General features: G+C 34.3%; 4 protein-coding genes across 6 annotated transcripts; 2 read left to right on the forward strand and 2 right to left on the reverse strand.

Annotated features, from left to right (window-relative positions):
* Nucleotides 1–115: 115 nt before the first annotated feature.
* On the reverse strand, nt 116–5,189 carry IMPL1 (myo-inositol monophosphatase like 1). 3 transcript variants are annotated; one of them, XM_018123339.2, is made up of 12 exons: nt 4,684–5,189; nt 4,511–4,578; nt 3,593–3,726; nt 3,244–3,332; nt 3,021–3,078; nt 2,878–2,930; nt 2,389–2,487; nt 2,163–2,276; nt 1,645–1,746; nt 1,360–1,517; nt 634–899; nt 116–435 (listed from the first exon to the last, which is right to left on the reverse strand). In XM_018123339.2, the coding sequence occupies exons 1-10, from the start codon at nt 4,987–4,989 to the stop codon at nt 1,419–1,421; spliced, it is 1,122 nt and encodes a 373-aa protein (XP_017978828.2). In that variant the 5' UTR covers nt 4,990–5,189; the 3' UTR covers nt 116–435; nt 634–899; nt 1,360–1,418. The 3 variants fall into 3 exon arrangements, with proteins under 3 accessions (XP_017978828.2, XP_017978829.2, XP_007024925.3); XM_018123340.2 differs by having other exon boundaries at nt 624–899; XM_007024863.3 differs by lacking the exon at nt 634–899 and having other exon boundaries at nt 4,684–5,187.
* A 324-nt stretch (nt 5,190–5,513) lies between these two features.
* Nucleotides 5,514–6,628, forward strand: LOC108662599 (uncharacterized). Its single transcript, XM_018123341.2, has 3 exons — nt 5,514–5,857; nt 6,019–6,220; nt 6,359–6,628. The coding sequence occupies exons 1-3, from the start codon at nt 5,827–5,829 to the stop codon at nt 6,402–6,404; spliced, it is 279 nt and encodes a 92-aa protein (XP_017978830.2). The 5' UTR covers nt 5,514–5,826; the 3' UTR covers nt 6,405–6,628.
* Nucleotides 6,629–7,314: 686 nt separating this feature from the next.
* On the reverse strand, nt 7,315–11,907 carry LOC18596419 (alpha/beta-Hydrolases superfamily protein). Its single transcript, XM_018123338.2, has 11 exons — nt 11,377–11,907; nt 10,988–11,079; nt 10,623–10,741; nt 10,361–10,496; nt 10,143–10,194; nt 9,946–10,046; nt 9,134–9,316; nt 8,741–8,898; nt 8,563–8,617; nt 8,325–8,378; nt 7,315–7,892 (listed from the first exon to the last, which is right to left on the reverse strand). The coding sequence occupies exons 1-11, from the start codon at nt 11,615–11,617 to the stop codon at nt 7,473–7,475; spliced, it is 1,611 nt and encodes a 536-aa protein (XP_017978827.2). The 5' UTR covers nt 11,618–11,907; the 3' UTR covers nt 7,315–7,472.
* Nucleotides 11,908–14,174: 2,267 nt separating this feature from the next.
* On the forward strand, nt 14,175–16,418 carry CYTC6A (Cytochrome c). The gene is made up of 6 exons (XM_007024867.3): nt 14,175–14,306; nt 14,416–14,542; nt 15,263–15,357; nt 15,449–15,480; nt 15,904–15,967; nt 16,059–16,418. Exons 1-6 carry the CDS (start codon nt 14,247–14,249, stop codon nt 16,197–16,199), a joined length of 519 nt encoding a protein of 172 aa, XP_007024929.3. The 5' UTR covers nt 14,175–14,246; the 3' UTR covers nt 16,200–16,418.
* Nucleotides 16,419–24,343: the final 7,925 nt, after the last annotated feature.

Raw genomic sequence — 24,343 nt, forward strand, 5'->3', positions numbered from 1 at the left:
ACCTTAAAGGAGCTGAAGCATTCCATTAACAAAAAAAAAGTTTGTAAAATCACCTGTAAAAAAGTCTTGAGGCATGGTAAAATTATAAACGCATAACATTCTTAAAGTACCAATGGAAACACAAACAAAAAGAAGTTTAACGGAAAATATATGATTAGAAATGATGCATACAAGTAAAACCACAACTGTAGTAGTAATTTGAAGAAGTTAATAACGGCTAATACCCATTGCCACCAGACCATTACTTATTACTTTACTAACAACGAGAAATATAACAACAAATGCCATGCATGTCTATCCCACCACTGGCTCTTTCCAGTTTTGTCCAGTCAAAAGGCATTATAAACTGCCACCACTTGTTTAAACTCTCTTCTTCAGCTTGTAATGATTTTAACCACATTGCAATGGCGGGTTTTCTGGCAAAACTATATGGCTCTGCAACAAGGCACCAAGAAAAAATTTATTAAAACTTTCTTTGCCCTGATTCCTCAATTTTAAGAATATCTGAAAAAGGTGATAATTTTTTTTTATCTTTAGTCCCATAAATACACTTATCAAATATGATAAGTTTAAAGCATGTTGGAAATGGAAGGGTGCTGATTTCCAATAAAAGTAAAACTGACCATTACTGACCATTGGAAATGGGAGGGTCTTCGTCTCAACATGGGGGAAGGGGAGTGTACTATTTTGAAGACCTAGGAGAGGGCCATCTTGCACTGAAGTCAATATTATCACTTAATGCAAAATAAAATTAAAAAAAGGATATGATTAGGTAATTTTCAGTGATTGGCAGATTGAGCAGAGAAGAAATGTGATGGAGGGAAATGCAGAATCAGAAATGGCGCTGGCTAGTAAGAGGTAGAAAGTGCTATATTCCTCAATGCTAAATGTTGTTGAAGCTACAAAGTACAAAACATAACACATTGTCAAATTAAACACCAAAAATATTATTTCATGTATGTGTGAGAGAGAGATCCTAAACCTAACAGAAAGAAGAGCAGATTCATGTAGAAAGCTTAATTGAGTTTAAGTTCCAGCACACGCATGCATGAGGGAGAGGAAATAGCAAATGTGCTTTTAACAGTTGAAGATGTGAAATAACAACTTTAGAAGTCATCTCATCATCTAAACAACTGTTTTCCGTTTCAAGAAATTGAAAACGAGGGAAAAGAATGTGCAATTACCACAAGAATGTATTATGCATATTCTACTGTTTTAAGAGAAAAGGTATTATGTGTATTATATCCATAATCCCTGTTTTTCGAAAATAATAATAACTGAACTAGACTATCATTACCCACATGTAAAGAAAGTTCATCTAAAGGAAAATTGTAAACATTCAAGCTATGAGAGAAAGACCTGCTTGCTGCATAGAACCTTCTTTTTGCATCAGGAAACAGAAGTATAACTTTGGCATTTCAAAGATCAGTGAGGTAATTCTCTGGCTTATACCATAATGAGAAATCAATTCCTTTATTCTTCAGTTTCTCTGTTGCAGGTGCAATCCTCTCCAAAAGCTGCTTTTCATAGTAATTGAAATATCATACCATTCAGTTACAACCAATGCACAATACGATTTTGGGTCTTATCTTCCTTTCTACAACATGACAAAATTGATCTTCAGAAAAATGAAATGAGTCTAACCTTGGCATGAAGTGCTCCATTAGATACCAAAACAGATCTATCAAAGACACAAAACTTTCCACCATCCATGCGAGTCACTGCACCACCAGCTTCTTCAACTATCTGATCATAAAGAATTAAAACTTTTATATAAACGGCTGAAAAGAAATCTGAACAACCCTCATCCAACGTGCTTTGCATCTTAATTATCACCATAATTTTCACATTAGTATAAATTCCAATGAAATGGTACAAAACAGTCTGGTGACTTAGTAAGTGTGAAGCAATTGAAGGGATTTCAAAGGCTTTTCTTATGGGCTAGGTGCAGTTATTACATTCTATGGTATGCAAAATAAGTCTGTGAATTGTCTTGTTGAATGCAAGTTCATTAGCATCAGAATTTAACAACTGACATCTGTTTTAACACTTGCAGCAGCTCAGTATCCCTTTAAGTATAAGAAGAAAAGTGGAAAACGCTTATTCTATTTACTACGTTAAGTAAATGATTCCACAACAATTTTGAAGTTAAAATGCTTAACCAATACACCAGCAGCCATATCCCATGGTTTTAGACAATATTCCCAATACGCTTCTGCTACTCCAAGAGCTACATGGCACATGTCCACAGCGGCAGCACCGAGCCTTCTCACACCCTAGTCATTGTAATTCAGGAAAAGTTGAAGACAGAAAAGAGGCAAATAATGAGTCTTGTTATTTTGGGAAAAAGAACTTAGTTAGCATCAAAGGTCCTTTTAAGGCTCATACTCTACTGATGTCAGTAAATTCCTTGAATAATTCGATGTTGGTAATCCATGCATCATCATGTTCATATCCAAACCCAGTCACAAGAAGAGATTGCTCCACCTGCAAACAAGTATTTCTTTGTAAGTCAAAACAGTTACCTTTGGAAAATCATAAGCATACTGACGATGGGAACCCACCTATTAAAAGATACTTTTTAAAAAAACAATGGTAGTTATAAGCTGATAAATCATGACCAATCTAATTCGAAGGTATCTAAGGATCATGCCTCAACAAGCAATGTACAAACATGTCCATAGAAAATATTAAGGGGCACCCAATCATTAAGGCCTCGATAATGTTTGTCCCACCAGAATACATGCAATGTGTCATCAGCCAAGGTCATGCATATTGCAGTTTTGAGCAACAACTTTTCAGTAGATAATAGTAACATCTACTCATATTAAATAATTCAATATATATTTAACTTTTCGAATCAATCGGACTACTCACCTTATCAGTATGACTGGGATGGATTTTCTGTCCATTACAAAATGCTCCCCCACCTAGAACACAAAGCCTCAATTATCTGGCCATAAATATACTATTTACACAGGCATAAACATTATGGAGTTTTAACGTTCCATGTTTCTTACCAGCAGTAGCAGAAAATGTACGGGTATTCCAACACATAGGCCCCCCAACAAATTCCACCTGCAGGTAAAACAGTAACAATTGTCAGTGTCCCTTTTACATCAACAAAAAAGCAAGAAACTGATTACGTAACTTTTACACTAAACATTCTGTAAGAGACCACGTTTTGGATGTTGAAAATTATGTAAATAAAATGTTGACAAGATTCAAGTAAGAAATTCATACCACAGAAGCAGCGGCAGGATTTCCTCGAAACAGAACACCCACTGAAACTGCAAAGCTAGGATAACAGTGTGCAAAATTTGTTGTTCCATCTACAGCAGGTAGCAAAGGTCAAATCAACCGAGCACTTATATCTAACATTTACATAAAGTACTGATACAAACAAGCAGGGAAATTAGTCATCAATACGAGTTATGATATGCCTAAGCATATGTGCAGGCAAGAGTGCAGTATACATATAGACTGAAAAGCATAACTCTCCCTAGTTCCTGGATATATTTCTTGAATACTTTATAGAATAAAAGCATATAAACTGTCTTTGCTAAAAAACTAAGGGCTGAAAGAGACAAACCTAAAGGATCAATACACCAAAGATAATCTGAAGAGGTATCTCCTATAATTCCTCCCTCCTCCCCAAGGATCAGGTGATCTCCAAAATTCCTTTTTACTACTTCAAGAATAGCGGCCTCACTCATTTTATCTGTGCTGCAGATAAAATCATGTGAAAATTGTGAGTTGTGGCTCCCTGTCGGAACTAATCAATTGCAAGCAAAAGCAAGGAGGATAATAAGTCTATACCACATAATCACAGAGATTTGAATCTATATCAGTCATGGTAAATCAATAAAATAATGTAATTAGAAAATAATTAATAAGGAAGAAAACACGTAGATGTGAGTGTTCATGTTCAGGCTTATACTAACAACTGCAATAGAGTAGTAATAAACAAACTTTTAAATTCAAGCATGCCCATGTCTGTGTTTAGAGATTGGGAGAAAGAATGATGGGGACAAAGGTTCAGGGTAAATTATGCCATACGCTTTTAAGTATAAGTACATGGTGACAACAGACGACCAAACTTGTGGTGGGAGAACTTCATTCAGTGATTATACCATGAATTTTTTTTTTTAATTTCAAGAATATGAATTACAAAAGCACGCAACAAACCTTTTTCAGTGATAAACAATTCAATCAATATCATTTTTACTGTTTTAAGCATTTGACTTCAGTGGCAAAATTTTGACTTCATTGCTCATAGTATCACAATGACACCCCATAACAGTAAGGAACAAAATTATTACAACCAGGCACAATGAGCTGCAGTTTGGTAAATCAATCTATAATTATCTGATCACAATGTTGTCAATCCCGCCACTCCATCCCCTTTACTAGTATTTACGAGACAGCAAAAAACTTGCTTCACAGGGTGAGAACTTTGAAGCATAAAGACAAAATCTGAATCAGTGACAGAACTTTGAAAAGTTCTTACTCGGTTACCAAGTCGGTTAGTCCTTTATATGTGATATTTCTTGGTTTGTTAACAGCATCCATCACCACCTTTAAAAAAAAATGAAGATTAACAAAAAAACTGAATATTGAATTGTAAAATAGAAATGTAAAGACATAAAAGAAACACAAAAAAAAAAAAAAAAAAAGGCCAACCTCAGCACCAGCTTTTGCAGCAGTCTCAACAACTTCAATGAGCTGACTTGGAGGAATTGGTCCAGTTGATTTGGCACCAACTTTGGGATACTGTCTCTGGTTAGAAACCTCTGATAACAAGGCTCCCGTGCATAGTTTTCTTGTGGAATTGGTGCTCAAAAATCCAACTTTTTGATGCCCCAAAGGAGAATTTGCAGTGAATTTGTAAGGTTGGTACTGGTTCGGGTGAACCCGGGGTGAAATCGATCTGGGTGTTTGAGAAAACCTGAGAGGAATGTTGGTGGAGAAAACTAAAGATCTTCCCATTTTTGTTTTTTTTTTCCCTTCGATGGCAACTGAGAATCAAAATGTCTTTGCTTTTCCGAAGTGTTACGTGTTTTTTTATGAGGTTGTCTTGTGGGTAGTTCGCACTTACTCTGTCTGCGCCACAGGCATCAGATGATGATCCATCCGATGCTGTTTCTGTTACTAGATTAGTACAGCATTTTTTTTTATTTTTAAAAAGTTGTGTTATAAAAAAATTATACTGAAAAATTAAATAGAGGACATAATATCTTATTGAAAACATTGGCAATGATCGCTATAGGACATAATAATAATTTGATAACAAGTCAAATAATGAGGCAAAAATGAACAAATTAAATACAGGAATCTGTTGAAAGAGCTACTGAGAAAGCTCTTTCAAGGTACTAACAAGAACAATATATCTACAACAAATATTATTTTGATCCTTTCAATATCTAGAATTTTTATGGGAAGTCATTGCTTCATTTTCTTGTTGAATATTTCTAAAGAGGGTAGACAGTCTTACACTCAACTGTTTTTCTCTATGATTCAGCGTGCATATTGATCTACAAAGGAAAAAAGGGCTGCCTTTGTAGATTTCATCTAGAACCAGGTAGCCTTTCTGGAAGGCAATCTAAAACTTTTCTTTTTCTATGACTGCGCCCAATATATGCCACATGTCGTAACCCAACAGGCTGATAAGCAAGAATTCAGCAGCCGCCGTTCATGAAATGTGTTTCTCTCCCCATATCTTTAAGCAGCATTCAAAAGCCAACCTGACTTCCATTCCTGTTGGGTACTAGAGTCATAATTTCAGGATTGCATTTTTTGGTAACATCTCGTATAATTTGTGTGATCATGAGTTACTACAATCACCAACAAGCTCCAGGTAAATATGCTAGCGAAAAGTACAACTCTTTCTATGTTTGGGTGGTAACTTTGGTCTAGAACTGATCGTTTTGTTGTCCATTGACAAGCCCTGAAACTGGCATGTTATATGAACTGAGGCAAGTTTTTTAGTAAATTGACGGACTCCTGTGGATCTTGCAGTGGTATATCCTCCACCTCCTACTTCATATCCTCCAGTGGCGCCAGGGCAAGTGTATCCTCCTCCGCCTCAATCCTATCCCCCTCCAGTCCAAGGTCCATATGTTGCTCCACCGCCAGTTGCTTACCCCATGAAAAATGGAGTAGAAGTACAGCAACACCCACCAGAAACTAGGCAGAGGGGTGACGGGTTCTGGAAAGGATGGTAAGCATTTTGTTTACTCTCCTTCTTATGTTATGTATGCTAAGTAGGATAGATGAAAAGCAATTAAAAAGGCGGGGAATGGGAAAGTCTGGTTAATATCTTGGTTTGATTGATGAAAGTTCTTGTTTGTGATAACAGTTGTGCTGCCTTGTGTTGCTGCTGCCTCCTAGATTGGTGCTTTTGAGGACTCTCTCTCTCTCTCTCTCTCTCTCTCTGTGTCTGCCCTTGCCTTTCTCTTCCTTTTGATTTTCCTTTCTATATATAGAATTTGGTATCAGCTCAAGCAGAAGGAAATAGGTAGAATTAGAGACCTATTGGCATTTTATGTACTCCGTGCTCTCACCGCACAATAATACCATCTGGTTATTTGAAATTTCCATGTGAATTAGAATAAGACGTTTAAGGCAATGAGACTACCTGTGTTTGTCCATGTCTATTACCATAACATTAAAATTGAAGAAAAAAAAATTATAAAGTCTTAATTAATATTTGCATTGAGGAAAATTATTAAGGAGTAAACAACAATTTTATGGATGAATTTTCTTTATCGATAACCCAACCACTGGTAGTGTAATAATGACCTTGATTGTGATATACAGCGGATATGTAAAAAGAATTTGACATGGTTTTAGCTGGTTGCTGAGATATCCCTCAATCTGATCATACAATTAAATGTTTTCTGATGGATCCATATGTTAATGGATATATTTGGTATCCATCAGACTCCATACAAATATTCAGCTTTTCTTTGAAAGTTGGGACAGGAAGTAGCTGTTACTGAATTCTGATTAAGTGAGATTTCAAGATGCTGAGTGAACATTTCTTGCTGTTGGTTAAATCGGTTTCAACTTTCAAGTCTGGTGGATTGATTGATTAAACCAACTACTAATTTGGAATGAAAATCTGCAAGGCAGACTAACCAAACTTTATTTCTGTCACATAAATGATCGAAGCAAATTCCAACATACTTAATTTAAGTTGCTCCAAAAACCACAGCTTTCCACATTCTTGCCCTTCAATTCAGACATACAGGGCTCCACTTTGGCATTGCAAACTATTTCTAACACCGTTGCTCTGATACCACCATACAAAAGTTGAACAATTTATCACTGTTTATTACGTTATTATTTACCATAGCTATGTACAAGTGCATTTATACCATGGTTCAAGTTCGAAGTCTTTAGCTCCTAATATACAAGATACACAGAACAGGGCTTTACTTGCCTCTTTCATTGAGTTCAATAATTCAATTCTAAGCATCAATGGACACACTTATGGCATTTAGTTCAATGTGTTGCTTACCCTCATTCTGCGGATGAACAATAACAGTTGCATGAGCCTCAGACCTTGCAGATTGCTGATTTCCCCCTTGTGAAACAGATATCGAGCTAACAAATGGATTCCTACTAGCCACATCGTCAAGATTGTCTTGTTCTTCAGAAACAATTTCCCATTCCTCTTTGAGTGATGTAACTTGTAAGCCTTTCTCTTGGTGACTTTCCATTTCAAATGCTGTTGGTAAAATCACATAATCATTTATTGGGTTGTAGAAAGGGTCTGGGGCACCTGCCTTCAACCAGTGCTTGAGAATTCGAAATACATGAGGTTCGCAAAGAATTCCCCGATGCTCACCAGGGACTCCAACCCTTGCTTCTGCATGGAGTCCATCTGCCTGAAAGTAACGAGAATGAAAACAAGTTAGACATACCGCTACTTCATTTTTATACCATTGGCACAATATAAAATCTAAATTACATTTCAGAAAGAATAATTGGAGAATCATGGCTTGTCATCTACTTCAGAATTCATATTTGTCAGTCAAAAACAGTCATTCTGATATATTAAATAATGAACTTCCTTTTCAAAGGATGAGGTTATTTGAAATCCAAAGCTTGTCGTCACCATAAAATTCTAGTTGACTCGCATAGCCACATTCAGTACATGGATTTACTTTTTATATAAATCACAACAATCCTATAAAATTCATTCTCAATGATATATGCAAAGTACATTTGTTAATGGGATTTAAAAGCATTATTGTTAAATCAATTAATCCAGTAAATAATAAAATCATAGAAAGATATAAAAAGGGAAGTCAGCTAACCTTAGCTGATTCTGCTGGAACTGTTCCATCACCATCAACACATACATATGTGGGCTGATATGCACAAGAAAGTCATCATCAATAACCAAATCCTTGAATACCCAAGATCCAACCAAAAAAATTTTCCATACTAATATAAGTCAAAAAAAAAAAAAAACTAGAAAATCTGAAGTTCCACAAAGTGGCCTCTAGAACTACAGCGTATCTATGGAACAGCGTTCAACAAGAAAATAACTACCTGAAAAAAGGGTAATTCTTGTAGGTGTGTGACAGGTGTCTCCTCACTTCCATAGCTGCAAAATTGTCAAAGATAATAAAAAATAAAAAAATGTATACAAAATACCAGGAAACATATACTTGTATTATAAAATTTGTAACACAATATTAATTGAAAGAAAAAAATCATGAAGCATTACCAAACGCTGTGTGGTGTCTCAAGATTGATCCCATATATATTGTAGAATTTAACTCCAGAAGGAACCTTAGCATGAGACAACACCTTCTGTGTCTCTTTAGCCCATTTCAAGATCTCCAAATTGAAAGGTAATGGAACAATCTCCCCATCATAATCAACCTAAAAAATAAAATCAAGCAATTTTACTCCAGATGAACCATATAACAAATATCTTAAACCATTTACAAAACTACTCACAGAATTTCTTTAAACCATTAATGGAAGATAAACTCCTTATTATATCTTAAGGTACTTATTCCAGTCGCTTTCCCTTTTCTATTTATTTATTTTTGGCAATTGACTCAACCCAAGATTAACTTTCTTTACCCTTGCACAAGCAATATTCATAGCTTACCGAATTGCCTGAAAGAGCTTCCTTAAAAATATCAATGCTTTCTCCTGGGTGATAGGACTCTAGAATAATCCGAGGGTAACCATCAGGATCTTGTTTCTCCCTCCAGATCTCAAGAAGTGGAATATGTTGCCAGTGGAAATGTGGACAAGCCATTAACTCATATATCGATGGGCACTCAATCAGCTGAATGATGCAGCACATAAATAAATAATATGAACCACCTCAAAAATAACAATGAAGAAAAACATAGCAAAGCAAAAGCTACATGAACATTTCAACATGCTAGCATGTTGCACATACTGACTCTGTGCACGATAAAACAAGCATAATCTTCCATCCAAATAACGCAGTGTGGAGTAGGATGAGTTGGCATCAATTGACTTACAACACTCAATTACACATTAAACTTCATTAAAGGTTACTTATGTATGATGAACTGGAAAAGAAGTACCTTCATTATTCTTGAGGCCAACCAATTTAAAGTTTTGGCCTCAAAGTAATCACTCATTACATTCATGTCTAGAAGCTTAAGTCATAAGCCCCCAAGTTACTGCTAGCGGCAGATTTCTGCCACTTGAGTCTAAACAAAAAATAAGTAAGTGCATAAAATACAGAGAAGGGAATTGAAATAGCAGAAGTAGGTGAGAGTGAGACATTCTAACAGACTCTAAACCAAAAAAAAATCTAATCAGAAATAAACTTTTTAGAAACATTCATAAATAACGGATATACCAATATAGAGTTAATGCCCTCACAGGCATCCAAGTTAAAATGCTGAGAATGACAAAAGTAAGTAGAACATAGTAACATACCAATTGATGCATGCTCCACTTTGAAATGAAAAAGTTCTGTTCCCACCCATCAACAAATGACATTCCATTTAGAAAGGTAGAAGCAATATATCCAGGTGCACCTGTTTAAATCATTTAAATCACATGTCAATAAGCAACTTGAATCAAAATTATATCCGGCTAACTACTAGATCCTATTAGTTAGAAAGACCACTTACCGCGGAAAGGTGCAGCTATTGCAATCCAATTCTTCACATATTTCTCAAAAATCTGTACAAGGAAAAGTAGACAGTTTATCAATTCTCTTTCCAACAAGCCACACTGTATCACAAAGAGGTATATTACTAACCTACAATTTGATATGGAAACAAGGAAACACAGAGCAAGATAAACAGAAAAAGAAGGGGATAGAAGAAGATTAGAGTGGATTCCTTACATCGCTGTGAAGGGCCATGAAACATTTTATCAGAAGGCCCCCCATAGAATGACTTATGATGTTTATCTTTTTCCCTCCAGAAGCTTTGTACACTGACTCCAATTTTGCTGCCAAACGATCTAATGTCTCTTGCAACCTTAAAGAAAAACAAGAATCAACACACTGAAAGCAAATATGTAACTTACAAGGACAAATTCAGGCCACCACCCTACCCTACAACGAGAAATAATTACCAAATTAATTGATAAAGATATGATTATACCTGTTACTTTGCCGAAAATCATAACCAAAGCCAAAAAGGGTTTTCCCTTCTTGAAAACCCCACTTGATCATTTCGACAATCATATCATGGAAATAATAAACACACTCACGTCCAATGATCTGCATGAAACGAAAAGTTCATTGAAACCCATAATTAGTTCATATTCCTACCTTCCAAACTCAAGGAAAGACTTGGATATGGGTTCTCTTGGCATTTCAGTGTCCATAAGTCCAAATTTTAAATTTTTACTTGCAAAATGGAGCTTAACTTCTCATTAATGCAGCAATTTTCAGTATTTTAAGGTAATATCCAAAAAGAGCTCCTTGATCATGCATTAAAAGATAAATATGAAATACAAAATATACCATGTCAGGGTCCAAGACATCGATGGCATAAAGTCCATATCTTTCTTCAGGAACTGTAATACTTGTGCTTGGATCTAAGGACACAGTTCTACCTGTTTCATAATCAATGACCCAATGATAACATCAATAATCCACATAATTTCAATTGAAAAAACTAAATATTTTCTTAACTTGTTACACCTAATTCAATTGAGACAATTCTTTGAATAAATTTCACCAAATATTAGCTCGCAGTTCCCTACACGCATTAGCTGATTTCAATGATTAATGAATAAAAGATTCTCAAGCTTATTAAATTCTCCAAAATACTCTAAAGGAAAGGCGGTTTAAAAAATTCCACTAAATTTCATTTAGGCAAAAAAATTTTTTTTAAAAAAGGAAAGAATTACCAGTAGAAGGATCAAAGCGAGACCACAGCTTGGTCCGAAGCTTATAATCGGCACCGAGAATCCGAACCCAAACCCGCTCTTCTTTCCCATTCTGACCATCCACGGCATTCAAAATTGACCCGGCAATTCCCGGAACTAATAAAACCGGGTCGAGGTCCGGGTCAACGTAGGGTTGAGGTTTCCTCATCAGCTTCAACCACATCTCCACCGATTGTACTATGTCTTCCAATAACATCGCCATTCCTAATCAAAACTTATTTTCCCCAATTAAAAAAAATAAAGAAATTGATGAAAATTTTTTTTGTCCTTTTTACACTTTTTTGAAGTGTGAAATTAAGATGGGAGATTTTGTTTTTCTTTTTTTTTTTTTTTAAGTTTTTGGGTTTGGGTTTTTTGGGGAGACTCTGTTACGTGGAGTTGAGGGCGAGAGAGGGTAGACAAGCAACCGATTTACTTACAGGCCTAAACAAGGAAGAAAAGAAGAACAACTTAACAAGATGTAGTCATTATTATCAAAAGAACAAATTATTAATTTAGTTTAAGTAGTGGTCAAAATATACGATTTCTTTCCACATGAGTAACGGAAATAATATACGCTCCTGCTCACCATTGTTATCGTAGTCCATCAGTCCAATTTTCTTATTATACTCCTAGTTTTTTTTTTTAGTCAAATCTTATTGGTTTCCATGGGATTACATCGGATAAGTGCAATCCAGTGGAGAAGGACTCGGAAATTGCTTGCATCATTTTTTTCGATAAAATGCATTAACATATTTTATTTTTAATTATAATTATATGTGAGTTTATTAATTTATAAAATAGACATAAATGAAGTTAATATTTAAACGTAAAATATTTAAAAAATTAATTTTTTTTACTCTTTTTTCTTTTTTTAGATCAATTGACGATATTTTCTATCCCAACCGACTAACTTGTCGTAAAATCTAACTCAGATTCAATTGAATTTCCAAGGGAGTAGTAGGTGCTCTTAAGACCACCGATTGATGCTCCTCAGGGAGCATTGGATCTGTGTTCCCAATGCTCCCTGTAGAGCATGCAAACGATGCTCCCATGGAGAGCTAGATCTAGTCGGATTTGGTACTTTCTTACCAAATTCGCCCATGGGGTGGTGGACGGTCGAAGGTAAGTTAATTTTTTTAAATATTATAATTTAATAATTTTTAAATTTAATAAAAGATAAAGTTATCATTTCAATAATATCACATTATAAAAAATTATAACAATTGACAAACAGTTAGACTTATTATCTAGTGAAAGATATTTTTTTAAAATAAAGTGTTTATTTTGAAAATTAATAGATCTGCATGTAAGTATATTTTATTTTTATTTTTTATCGTAGTTATAGTTAAAACTTAAAGATGTTGGTGTATTTTAATTTTTGTCATGATTAGGGATGAGTACATATTTATTTTATTAGTATGTTCTAAAATTATATTTATAAATTAAAAATCATAATTTGTTAACATTATAAAAAAATTTAAAAATTGTTAAATCTACTAAAATTAAAATCTTTCTTTAATATTATATTATATCAAAATTTAATTTGAAACAAAAAGAGTGTTTAATAGTATTTATTAAAATTGATGACTTCTGCATGAATCGCAAGAATGACCAATAGACCAATAGATTGGCATCCAAGGGACCGACAGCCGTGTTAATGTAATTTAGCGCCTGTGGTACGGAACGCATATGATTGTCCCCCCACCCCGTCGCCTAGTGGCTAATGCAGGAAGGAACAGTATTTCTGGACATGTACCGGCGACGTACAAAATACGATTACATATGATTGGTCAGGCTTGTCTGATATGTCCACATCCGAAAACAAGACAAAAGCAACAAGACATTGTCCGCCAAATAATTTAAAAACTTCCAAGAAACAAAATATAAGCCCTTCCTTCATCTTTATTAGAAATTAAAATTCAATTATGAATTTTTTTCTTTGCTTTTATAGCTATTTACGGGAAGAGTAAACTAAAGGATAGGATAATTAGGTGAGAATTTCCTCTCACGAGGTGTGCACCTCCATTTTTTTTTTTCAAAAAAATAATTTGTTTATTTAATCACTACTACTTTAATATGAAAGTGGGGCTAAATTTTCTACCGATAAGAAACTCTGACAAAGGGTGGGGCATGTGGCGTATTTCATTGGGCTTGATCAATAATTGACGTGGTGGACCATCCATCCACCTCCACAAACTAAATCTCATACTAAAAGATAAGAGAAAATTATGGTTTTCTAGATAATGTTTTGAAAACTAATTTTAATAATTTTTATTTTATTTTATTTAATTAAATATATATTTATTTTAAATTAAATAATTTTTTATGATTAAATATAATCTAATTACTATTAGTTAAAGTATGATTTGTCATTTTATGTTTACGTAAGTTGAAGTAAAATAATAAAAAATATCATATAATTATAATATCATTTTATTATGATATCAGTATAACGTCACGTAATATAAAATGATTAATAATATATTGATTAGAATATTTAGTGAAATTTTAATTATAAAAATTTATATGATTTAAAATAAAAATATAAAAATTTAATTAAAAATAATAAAAATATAAAAAATTATTTAAATTTTTAAAAATATTATACTATTTCTTTTTTGTTTTGGTTGTTTAGCCCATTTGAAAAGAACAAAAGAAGGTGGGCTTTTAATGTTTTTGTAATCTTAATACAGCCCAATGTAGAAACCTTCGAAGCATAATGGTTGGGCCAGAAAACTTGGTCTGGACTCTGGCAGTGAGGTTCATTTGAAGTGATAGTTTCTTGGGCAGCTCCATTTTGGCTCCCACGTCCCACTTTCACAAACAACTAAACAGAGAGATAGAGGGAAATGGAGATTGTTTCTGCAGTGTCTGGTTGCAGCAATACAGCTCGTTGTTTTCTAGTAAAGGTATTTTTATCCCTCTCTCTCTCTCTCTCTCTCTCTCTCTCCCCATTTTGTATATGTAAGTTCTTGAGAACTGATCAAAGGCAGTGATACAAAATGAGGGTGTTCAAAGGGAAATGCAAACCAAGGTGGTCCTCCCTTGAAGCTGAAACAAGTGGGACGAGTGAAACTGTTCAAGAACTTGGCTCCGCCTTTAATTGCTGCATTCGTTGCCTTATCTCCCATCTGCAGCACCCCAGGTAACCTTAACCAATACCGTACACTTGATGGCTGTTCATTATCCACATTGCTTTTATTGTACTTAAATGCCCCTGCATGTCATTCTATATGCCACATTGCCATCATCTACAATTAATGCCATTACCGTTTCAGTTGCAGAATTTTGCTGTTCTTTGATTCTTTCCATTTGTTAAGAAATAATTTGCGGTTATCTTCTCACAACATAATTTGCATCTGCTAGTACTAAATTAGGATGAGCATGTTTCTTAAAAAAGCATCTGCTGTGTCTAGTGTTGTATTACATGCTCAGTTAATCATGATTTGTTTTCCCTTTATCTATCTTTTTTCTCCTTTTTGTTCATTTTCCCTTTGCGTATATAAATGCTAGCATTTTAAAGGACCAACTTAGCAACAACTATCTCAATAATTCTTAGGATGCATTATAAATTGATCATCATCTTATTGTCACAATGGGTACCACTCTCTTAAGTTTTGCAAAAGAATGCCAAATTTTAATGATGATGATTATTACAATAGAATTTTCATTGCTTAATCTATCATGATTTTGATTATTGAGGAGCATTTTTGCTTAAAAAAGATTTTCTTTTGAATGGTCCAATGGACCCTTTGTTGTGATTGTCTAGTCATACCAAGTGAAAAAGTCTGAACATATGATCATGACAATCAAGAATCAATTAATGTTTACTACATATCGTTCTTAGCTTTTCTTCTTGGTGCAGCTCTTGCACAAACCGTTGATATACAGAGAGGAGCCACATTGTTTCGTCAAGCTTGCATTGGATGTCATGATGGAGGTGGAAACATAATTCAGCCAGTGAGACTCTTTTTATTCACCAAGTACTAATGATGATTAAAGTTTCCTCTACGATTTCCTCTCTAATCCACTGTCCCATCTTTCATTTTAGGGTGCAACACTCTTTACAAAGGACCTACAGAGGTAATGAGGCTGCTGTCTTTGTTCATCAGCAGCAAAATACATGGATAGGAATGCAGACAACTATAAACTCTTGAATTAGATACCCTTCAAAGCACTTATGGTATAAATGAACCAAAAAGAACCTGGAACTTGGAAAAATGGTATTTACTCAATGTCCTTGAATAAGAAACCAATTTAACCAAATTGCAAAGAACTTCAATTTCTTTGTGGTTTTCTCTGTTTTCCAGATATATGGTTACACCAAAAAATACTATATGGTTGAACTAACTGTCTCCAAAGTCTTGCATCCATTTTATGTATGCCAAAATTGAGTTAATAATTGTCCTGGCTGATATGCCTCTTCCCCTTAACTCTAAGATGAATAAATATTCCAAAAATTAGTTTTAGGCTATGTCTCTGATTGATTGAATAATTACACTACAGGAACGGAGTTGACACCGAAGAAGAGATATACCGTGTTACATACTTTGGCAAGGGAAGAATGCCTGTAAGAATGCCATATATATATATAATTTGACATTTTTGCTTACAACAGCTGCTTTTATCTTTCTTATGATTATTATTTGGCTTGGTTGAAGGGCTTTGGTGAGAGCTGCACACCGAGGGGACAATGCACATTTGGACCACGTTTGAAGGAAGATGAAATCAAGCTCCTAGCGGAGTTTGTGAAGTTACAGGCTGATCAAGGGTGGCCAAATATAGCAAGTAATGACGATTGATTCTTGTTTAGAAACACAATTAAGGTTGTTGCTCCAGAGATTTAGTTAGTAGCAGCTCTAAATATAGAGAGAGAGAGAGAGAGAGAGAGAGATCTAGAATGCTAGGAAGAACGTTTCTCTGGGTTGTTATTTAAGTTACACGAATACATTGATTCACAATTACAGTTGTTCATGAGAATCATTGATGTAATAATAATAATAACAATAATTGATCTGGAATCAGCCTTGGCCACTTGGTTTGAAGTGTTTTATTGGGCTTAGTTTTGATAAAGGTGATTGGACCGTCCTAAGTTTTTGACAAGGCTTAGCCAAGCCTTCTCAAATCAATAATCGAATATGAATGGCACCAATAGCAAGCTACCCTAATTAATATATTGGTTGGACTGTCTTTGCAAAGTAATGTCTTCCACCAAACTTTCAATTATTCTTATATTATTACTCAGATCTATTACAGCTTGAAGGTTTTCTCTTATGTATGTACATTTGAGTCCTTGATTAATGAATGATGCAAAAAGGTTGCAATAAATTAATTAACGTCAGTAATTACCATCTGTAATGCACCAATGGGGTGTATTCTAAAAAGAAAAGCTGGATCGATGCTTAATTTTATTCTCCATCTATTTAGTCAACCATAGGTTATTTAATTGATTAAACTAATCTAATTCTTGCAAAAGATGAATCTAATGGCTCTTTATGCCTTTAGTTTTCTTTTTGAACAATTTGGTCAATATTCTTCCTTGGCCTTAAGAAGTCTCACTAAGATGGAAAGACAGCCAAGGAAATCATGTCACCAATTAATGCTTCTTCTCCAAGACTTGATCCTAATTCATTTGAAATCGTAGGACCTGAAACAAGAACTATATGTATATATATAAGGATTAGAATCAATGATGGTATTTAATATGGACTATTGGAAGTAGGAGTTGTCTTCATGGTTATAATTTTCAGCAATCAATAGATGAACAAACTAGTAATTAATGGCATGAAAACAGGCTATATATAGTTTTAATGGACTTCAATGGGAGCTCATCAGTGACACGTGTAGTGGAATGAAAAGATTTTTGCCCTTCAAACTATCCAAAATGGCAAGTAATCATATCACTTGTCACTCTGGTTAATGCATCTTAATCATTATCTTATGTATGTGGAATTGAATTAATTAAACATGTTTGCCATGGTCACATATATATGTTTAGACCATCATTAACTTTCAATAATGCCATTATCAACATAGGAAACACAGAAACATAATCACATTTGGATGGACCCCCCGGCCCTTAAACATTGTTTAAGTGGGAGAAAAATCAATTTAATTATACCTGCTAATGTCTCAAAACACTTCCTTTAATCATCACCTTTTTCTTCGACCAGTGTTCAACAAAAGAAGTTAACTTGCTGCCTCAGGTTGATAGCTTAATGTCAATTTGTCAAGCTTGGTGTCAGAAATTACGGCATGGTTTTGCAAATTCTTCAAGTTGAGGCTTGACAAAGGTTAAAAGTTAAATTAACTGCTTTAGGCCTATGCCTGCAGGATTTTGAAAGTTTTGAAATTATGTACATACGTATTAGTAAACAAGAAAAGTTTGGCTGAAAACCACCATTAATTCCATATGGAAACAAATAGAGTAAGAGTAATAATTGTGAAACATCACATCACGGCTGACAAATTTCAGGAAAATGTTAAAGATAATGTTTAGCCTGAAAAATAATTAAGCTTTCCATCCCAATACAGGAAGAAATCAAAGGACTGATAATTAAGATAATAGTTTAAGCTACAAATATGAAAAGATAAAGTAGGTTTGGAGTCAAAGTAAGGTGCTTCAATTCCAAGTTGATTGAAAGGTGCAATATTCTTGTAGTTTCTTCATGCATGACAGATATCTCAATTCAAAATCCTTATATACTTCCTGGCAGATAGTGCTGGCGTTATCTAATTTGTCAATTAGTCCGCCAAAAATGACCTATATATGAAGTACTGGACAACCTAAAACTTACCCTAATCCTAATTATATATAATTAAAGAGCTAGCTAAGGCTGTGTAGATGCAGCGGGCCATCAGCCTAAACATGGATAAAGGGGGATTTGGCAGAGTTAAAAAATATTATCGAGCTTAATCCCAATGCCATGCACTACCAAAACTCGGACTTTTAGGTGTTCTGCTCACTAAACCCTAGAAGAGAACATTGAAATGTGCAAAACATCTGATTATTGTATGAAATTATAAAAGTTGTTCCAAGATTTAGTCCATTGTGATACAGTTAACAAGTCGTACAAAAATCTGTGTGTTTAATTGCTCCTGCTTTTTAATACATGAAAGTAAAGATTCCATGAGAGAGAGAGAGAGAGAGAGAGAGAGAGAGCTGTCTATTTTTCCACAGGCTGAGATTAACATTGGAGACATGCAGTGAGGCAGATAGGACAACCTATAAATCCATTTTCCAATGAATAAAAATGTGTTGAAAGGTCAAAGGGCAGACAAGCCACCAAGTTCCTGGTGGTACTGGTTGTCACCTCTCTTGTTTCCATGTTCCATCGAATTTCAATCAATATGGGCATTTATCAACTTCAAAGCTGAATTGTAACGTGTAAGTTGCAACAACTCACACACATTCTGTCAAAGGGCAATTAAACAAGCAAACAACTCATCCACACACACTGAATGATTTACGGTATGTTCTTCTGATGCTTGTATCATATATAAGACTAAGTTGCTAAAACTAGAAAAGTTGACTGTCACACAGTGGCAAGTTGGCTGAGCAAAAATACTATTATATGTTTTTAGTAATTTTATGGAAAGAATAATACCAACGGGAAAGTTTTTCTCATGTATCAAGCCAATAGAAACGAGGAGATTCCTTCTGACCTATAGAATTGTTTCCACATGAGTTACATTATAGACTTATTTTGCAACTTAGTTTTAGTTTTGGAAATGTTACAGATTTCTCATGAGGATGATAATGAACCTTCTTTCTCAATGAAAATGAAGATTCAAAAGCATTATAATGAAGAAATCCTTTTGTTGGCATAATTTTGGGCGTAGGGTAATGAATAATTAACAAGATAATTATATGCGATAATGAGAAAACATGGTTAGTATTTTTAAAAGGTGAGGTTTCCTTGGGTGATTCCCAGTTCGATAATGTCCTTTATTACATCTTGTCAAGAATGTGTTAAAAACAAATAAAATTGCACCTCATTTTTCTAAGATCTCTTCCACACAAAATTGAGCACAAAAATAAATTAATAAATAAAATATACGATCAGATCATATTACTTAAATAACAAGGGTTGATAAATCCTTTGTTTTGTTAAACCACCAAAATAACCTTTAAAAAACTCAATTACCTTAACTCGGTTGTTGCAAACCAAAGTGTCCAAGGAATCCTTATGCATCCTCTAACAATAAGCCACATCAATGAACACAAAGTCCTTTTCTAAAGATTGAGAGTGTTATGCCTTAACAATGTGCTAGCAAAGATGAGTTTTATAAACTCAAATTCTCATGCAAAACCTAATGGCCGAACACTATGAAAAACTAAATGAAAAAAAAAAAAACTAGTTTTCTCTTCACAAAAGGTGGCTAAGCAATAGAGATTTTCAAGTGTGTCATCACTTGGGAGGTTATAGCGAGGTGTTTATATTTTTGATTGATTTTAAAACCCAAATTAGGTCAATCCATAATTTTTATGTAATTGCCAATTAATTTAACAACTTAATTAAACAATTTAAATAAGTCTTTAAGAAATTTATAAGTTCTTAAGTCCAATAACTTAATTAAACAATTTAATGAAGTTCTTGAGAAGATTATAAGTTCTAATTTGATTAAGTCCAACTTAATCACCTCTTCCATTTTATTTTCAAAATTCATTTTAAGTATGCGACTCATTATATTTCTAACATATTAGTAATGAACTTATGATATAATCCTTGAGTTAAACTTAGGATTAGATAAATTTAAGTTACTTCAAATATATCATTAATCAAATTAACTACTTAGAGTTCATAAACCAAGATCGAGATCTAAGAATCCATCATAGCCACCAAAATGTTAGAAGAGTTAAGATGGTTCGACTCAACTTTTAAGTGATCAGCTTTTCAATGTAATTTATTCATTTATTGTATACCCCGAACATGATAAGAGTATGGTGTTGATCTCCATATTTATTCTTGAAGTTAGATAATTAGCTTTATAGAGACTTATAAAACTCTTTTCATAATCTCCAAGTCGCTTTGGTCAAAAGACTTTAATAAGCTAATATCATTTAAAAACTGTTTAAATATGTCCCTTGAACCAATTAGGGTGATGATTCATTTCTTAACCACTCATTTGCCTTCACATGTTTCATGTTATACTCAACCATATGTTGTTTTAGCATCCTTAGTAGGACCTATAGGGATATGATAAAAAATATAGCACTCAACATATAAGGTAATTTGGTGTCTCAAGTTTAAAGAGTATTTACACAATTGTCACATGAGAAATATTTGTATAAACAATAGAGTGAGATGTCAAATGCGTTTCTCATGTCAGGTCATGTTTAATGAACTTGTTCCAAGAGCAAACACTTACATTCTAGTTTCAAGTATTTCCATACTTTAACCTATGAGATCGGTTGCTTATTTCTCAAATAAGAAACATAAAATGTACTAGTCTCTAAGCATCATTGATGTTCAGTCTCAATGATACATCTACCAAAAATATTTAGAGATTATGTTTTGATGCATATGGATTTTATAATTGTAATACTTTACAATTTCCTTACAAAGCATGTCAATCTCATGGAATTCACCCAATTAACTTATGATCATTGTTGTATTGATGAAAGAAAAACTCTAATAATTCGTTATGAATGATATTGTCGCATTATTGGATCTAAGCCTTAATCAATTCAATTGGCCGCAGGGTTTAATCCAACAATGCACAACTTGCATTCCTTCGAATGTAAACGAACTCGAGTTAAACATATATGGATTTGCTAAAGATAAATCAAGGCTTGCGGTATGCAAAGTAGTGTCAACGGACAACACAGGGTCTATCATTGGATTATAAGGGTCCCTTATTCAAAAGTCAAACCATATGAAGTTTATGGCTATTAAACACACACTGAAGCTGTTTGTATCCTTTTTTTTTTTTTTTACTATTAGCCAAAGGAATTTTATTAAATAGGAAGGTTACCATCAAACCGTAACCCTCAAACGCATAAGCAATATACACAATTCAAGAGCCATGCCGTCATTTACACCATTTAACATAGGGCCCTATCTAATAGTTCACAAAAGCTTTCATGCTTGCTTATAAAACCAGCAAGGTTTCACACATATAACCATTCTAAAAGAACTTTTGACCCCCATTAAGTATCCCCACAAGCCACCATTTAGATCGAAATCACCCTTTCCCAATCAAATAAGAAAACAACAAAAATTCATTTGCCCGAAAGTATCTATCTCATCATGAAGGCAAATAAACCATCATAATAGTTTCAGTAGCAATATGAAAACCAGATCAGGCCATAAAGGACTCATTAAACCTAACACCAAACCACACAAAAATCAACAGCAGTTTGCAAAACTTGCAAGTCATTACCTCTATCCTCCACCATGATCACAACAAAAAACAAAACCTTCACCAAGTAGAGTTCAATAAGCATTAAGCCCGTGGGGAGTTCACAACCAAGCAATGAGGGTCTCCTTTCTTTCAATTCTTGTTTTAGCCAAACGGTCGACACAGTTATTAGCTTGCTTAAAGATGTTTGACACTTACATCGATCCTACCAACACAATCAGCCCGTCGTGCATTAGAAAATACCTTGACCATCTCCACGAGTGTACTTACACATTCACAAACCAAGACGCAATAATTTTGAAATCAATCTTAATAATTAAAGATTTCAAATCCAACCATTTAGATTGGCAAAAAATGTCCAATGTAGTAGAAATCGCACAGAGTTCAGCATAGTTCGAATTTTTCTCACAAACAGGGCTTGAGAACAAAACTAATATATCCCCTTTATCAGCCCTCAAGAGCCACTCAATTCCCCCTAGTCTTGATTTCCTTCTTGCTGCTCCATTGTGTTAAATTTCATAAAGGTTTCTTTTGAAGGTTTTCAGGTCTCTTTTTTTTTTTTTTTTTTTTTCTCTTCTCCCTCTTTTTATTCAACTTGGAGACTAAATCTATTCTCGGGTTGATCCACCAACTAGCCTCAGTAATACTATTGGTCTATTGGATTTTTAAAGATAAAATGAATGGCTCTTGAATGAAAAAAATGGTAAACAATCAAAGGAATCTGAAGGTTGACGAAGACTCAAAAAGAAGAATATCATTAATGGCTCTATATCCTGTGTTAAATACAAAGCATAATGATAAGAATTGAAAAACAAAATGAACCCCACTTAGCTATCCATTGCTTCAACAGCTCAAATGAAAGCAAGGTACGTGGCCTTTGCATTAACCAAGGCAAAATAACTAACAAAATAAAAAGAATAAGCACATGTATAGCACGGCTATTCAAATGAAACTAAGAACATGTGATAGGCACGTGCTTGTCACTTTACCAAATCATTTAAAAACCTTCGCGCAATAAATTGCTGAACAGATTTCCATTTCAACAAGTTCTCTTCTAAGGCTTTAATCCAAAAAAGAGATCTTAGTTTGACTAAACCCACCAAAGGTCTTATTTCCCACTTCTTACCCTTAAAGATGGTCTCATTTCTCACTCCTTACAATGTCCATAGAGCTGTTCCCCACATCAACATCCCTCCTATTGTCTCTGGACCCCCCCGTACATAATTCTTCATTTTCTTCTAAAAATCTTAGTATGGACGATGGTAAGCATCCTGTCATACCCCACCATTTCATAATCTCACTGTAAAAATCAGCTCCAATAACAATTAAGAAGCAAATGGTTGTACTTCTCCTTAACCTCCTTACACCAAAGGCACAAGGTGTCCTTCATTAGCTTCACCCCTCTCTTAGTCAAGAATTCCTTTTTCAGAATTCTGCCTAAGTACAAAAACCATAAAAAACAATGAACCTTAGGAGGGACTTTCACTTTCCATAATCTCTCAAAGCTCTCATTTAGGGTGTCCTGTAAGTTACTAATTAAGTGGGTGAGTTTTTTTCACTGAAAAAGTGCCATGAGTATCCAACTTCCATATAAGCCTGTTCGCGTCTCCCACCTTTAGGCTAACTCCCTCAAGCATCTCTTTCAGCTATTTTTCCACGTCTTTTTCCCTCTCCAATAATGGCCTTCCAAAATCAATCTTCCATCTATTATCTCCAACTTGATCATCTCCCCAATAATCGCACACCCTCGTCTTTTGATTACTTGTTAGGCAAAAAAGTCTAGGAAATAAATCCTTGAGAGGCTTGTCACCAATCCATTCATCAATTCAAAACATACTGCCTTCACCTTTACTTATGCAAAAAAGTTTGCATCTTCCTCTTAATTGAGTTCGAAAAGGCTGATTATTGAATCAAACTCAAAAGTGACACTTTCATGGGTGTATAATGAGGAATCCAAATCCTCTGTCCCTATTCCCTGCCCCATTTCGTACCTTAATTATCACAAATTGCTACAGGTTTATTTTTTAGTTATTGGGTTAATACATGTTTGGTTTTAATTTTTTTCCTCTTTCTCTTTCATATTCTTTTCTCTGTTTCTTTCTTCACAACTCATTTTCTTTCTGCAACTTAATTTCTACTGCAATTTATAAAGAATACCAAGTACACCCATCTCGAATCTACCTACATATATATTTCATTAAGCCTTGAGAACAAAGAATTAGAAATCGAACTAGAAACTTAAAATTTTACATACAGCTAGGTGCCTTGCATGTATATTGCACTGCCATAGCTTGGCTACTCCATCTTTGACTAAGGAGTAAGCTCAACAAAAAACTGCAATCAAGTTATAACTCACTTTTGGTTTTAGGGAACTCAAAGCAGCAAGAAAAACTTGAATATCAACCTTCCTAATGAATTGTTTAGCACGTATAATTGAACCAGTAGATCAAAGATGCGAGAATTTCCCTAAGAAGTTTTCCTTCAAGTGATTTTCAACAAATTCAGAATGCAAAGAAGAGAAATTTCCTCATCATTTGCAGCTCTAACATCAACTAGAAGCATAGTAGATAGATAAGATAAA

This window comes from Theobroma cacao, chromosome 6 (assembly GCF_053813885.1).
Source record: "Theobroma cacao isolate CCN51 chromosome 6, ASM5381388v1, whole genome shotgun sequence".
Classification (NCBI taxonomy): Eukaryota; Viridiplantae; Streptophyta; class Magnoliopsida; order Malvales; family Malvaceae; genus Theobroma; species Theobroma cacao.

Bases quoted from the DNA above. Each gene is read 5' to 3' on its own strand.
- LOC108662599 (XM_018123341.2), top strand. From the start codon at position 5,827: ATGAGTTACTACAATCACCAACAAGCTCCAG. The intron at 5,858-6,018 runs GTAAATATGCTA...TGGATCTTGCAG, and splicing joins CAATCACCAACAAGCTCCAG to TGGTATATCCTCCACCTCCT. The intron at 6,221-6,358 runs GTAAGCATTTTG...TTGTGATAACAG, and splicing joins GACGGGTTCTGGAAAGGATG to TTGTGCTGCCTTGTGTTGCT.
- CYTC6A (XM_007024867.3), top strand. From the start codon at position 14,247: ATGGAGATTGTTTCTGCAGTGTCTGGTTGCAGCAATACAGCTCGTTGT. The intron at 14,307-14,415 runs GTATTTTTATCC...GGGTGTTCAAAG, and splicing joins CTCGTTGTTTTCTAGTAAAG to GGAAATGCAAACCAAGGTGG. The intron at 15,358-15,448 runs GTGAGACTCTTT...CTTTCATTTTAG, and splicing joins GTGGAAACATAATTCAGCCA to GGTGCAACACTCTTTACAAA.
- LOC18596419 (XM_018123338.2), bottom strand. From the start codon at position 11,617: ATGGCGATGTTATTGGAAGACATAGTACAATCGGTGGAGATGTGGTTG. The intron at 9,317-9,945 runs GTATGTTACTAT...TGCATCATTCAG, and splicing joins AGTGGAGCATGCATCAATTG to CTGATTGAGTGCCCATCGAT. The intron at 8,899-9,133 runs GTAAGCTATGAA...TTTATTTTTTAG, and splicing joins AAGCTCTTTCAGGCAATTCG to GTTGATTATGATGGGGAGAT.
- IMPL1 (XM_018123339.2), bottom strand. From the start codon at position 4,989: ATGGGAAGATCTTTAGTTTTCTCCACCAACATTCCTCTCAGGTTTTCT. The intron at 3,079-3,243 runs GTATGAATTTCT...TTTTACCTGCAG, and splicing joins ATCCTGCCGCTGCTTCTGTG to GTGGAATTTGTTGGGGGGCC. The intron at 1,518-1,644 runs GTTAGACTCATT...TATGAAAAGCAG, and splicing joins ATGGAGCACTTCATGCCAAG to CTTTTGGAGAGGATTGCACC.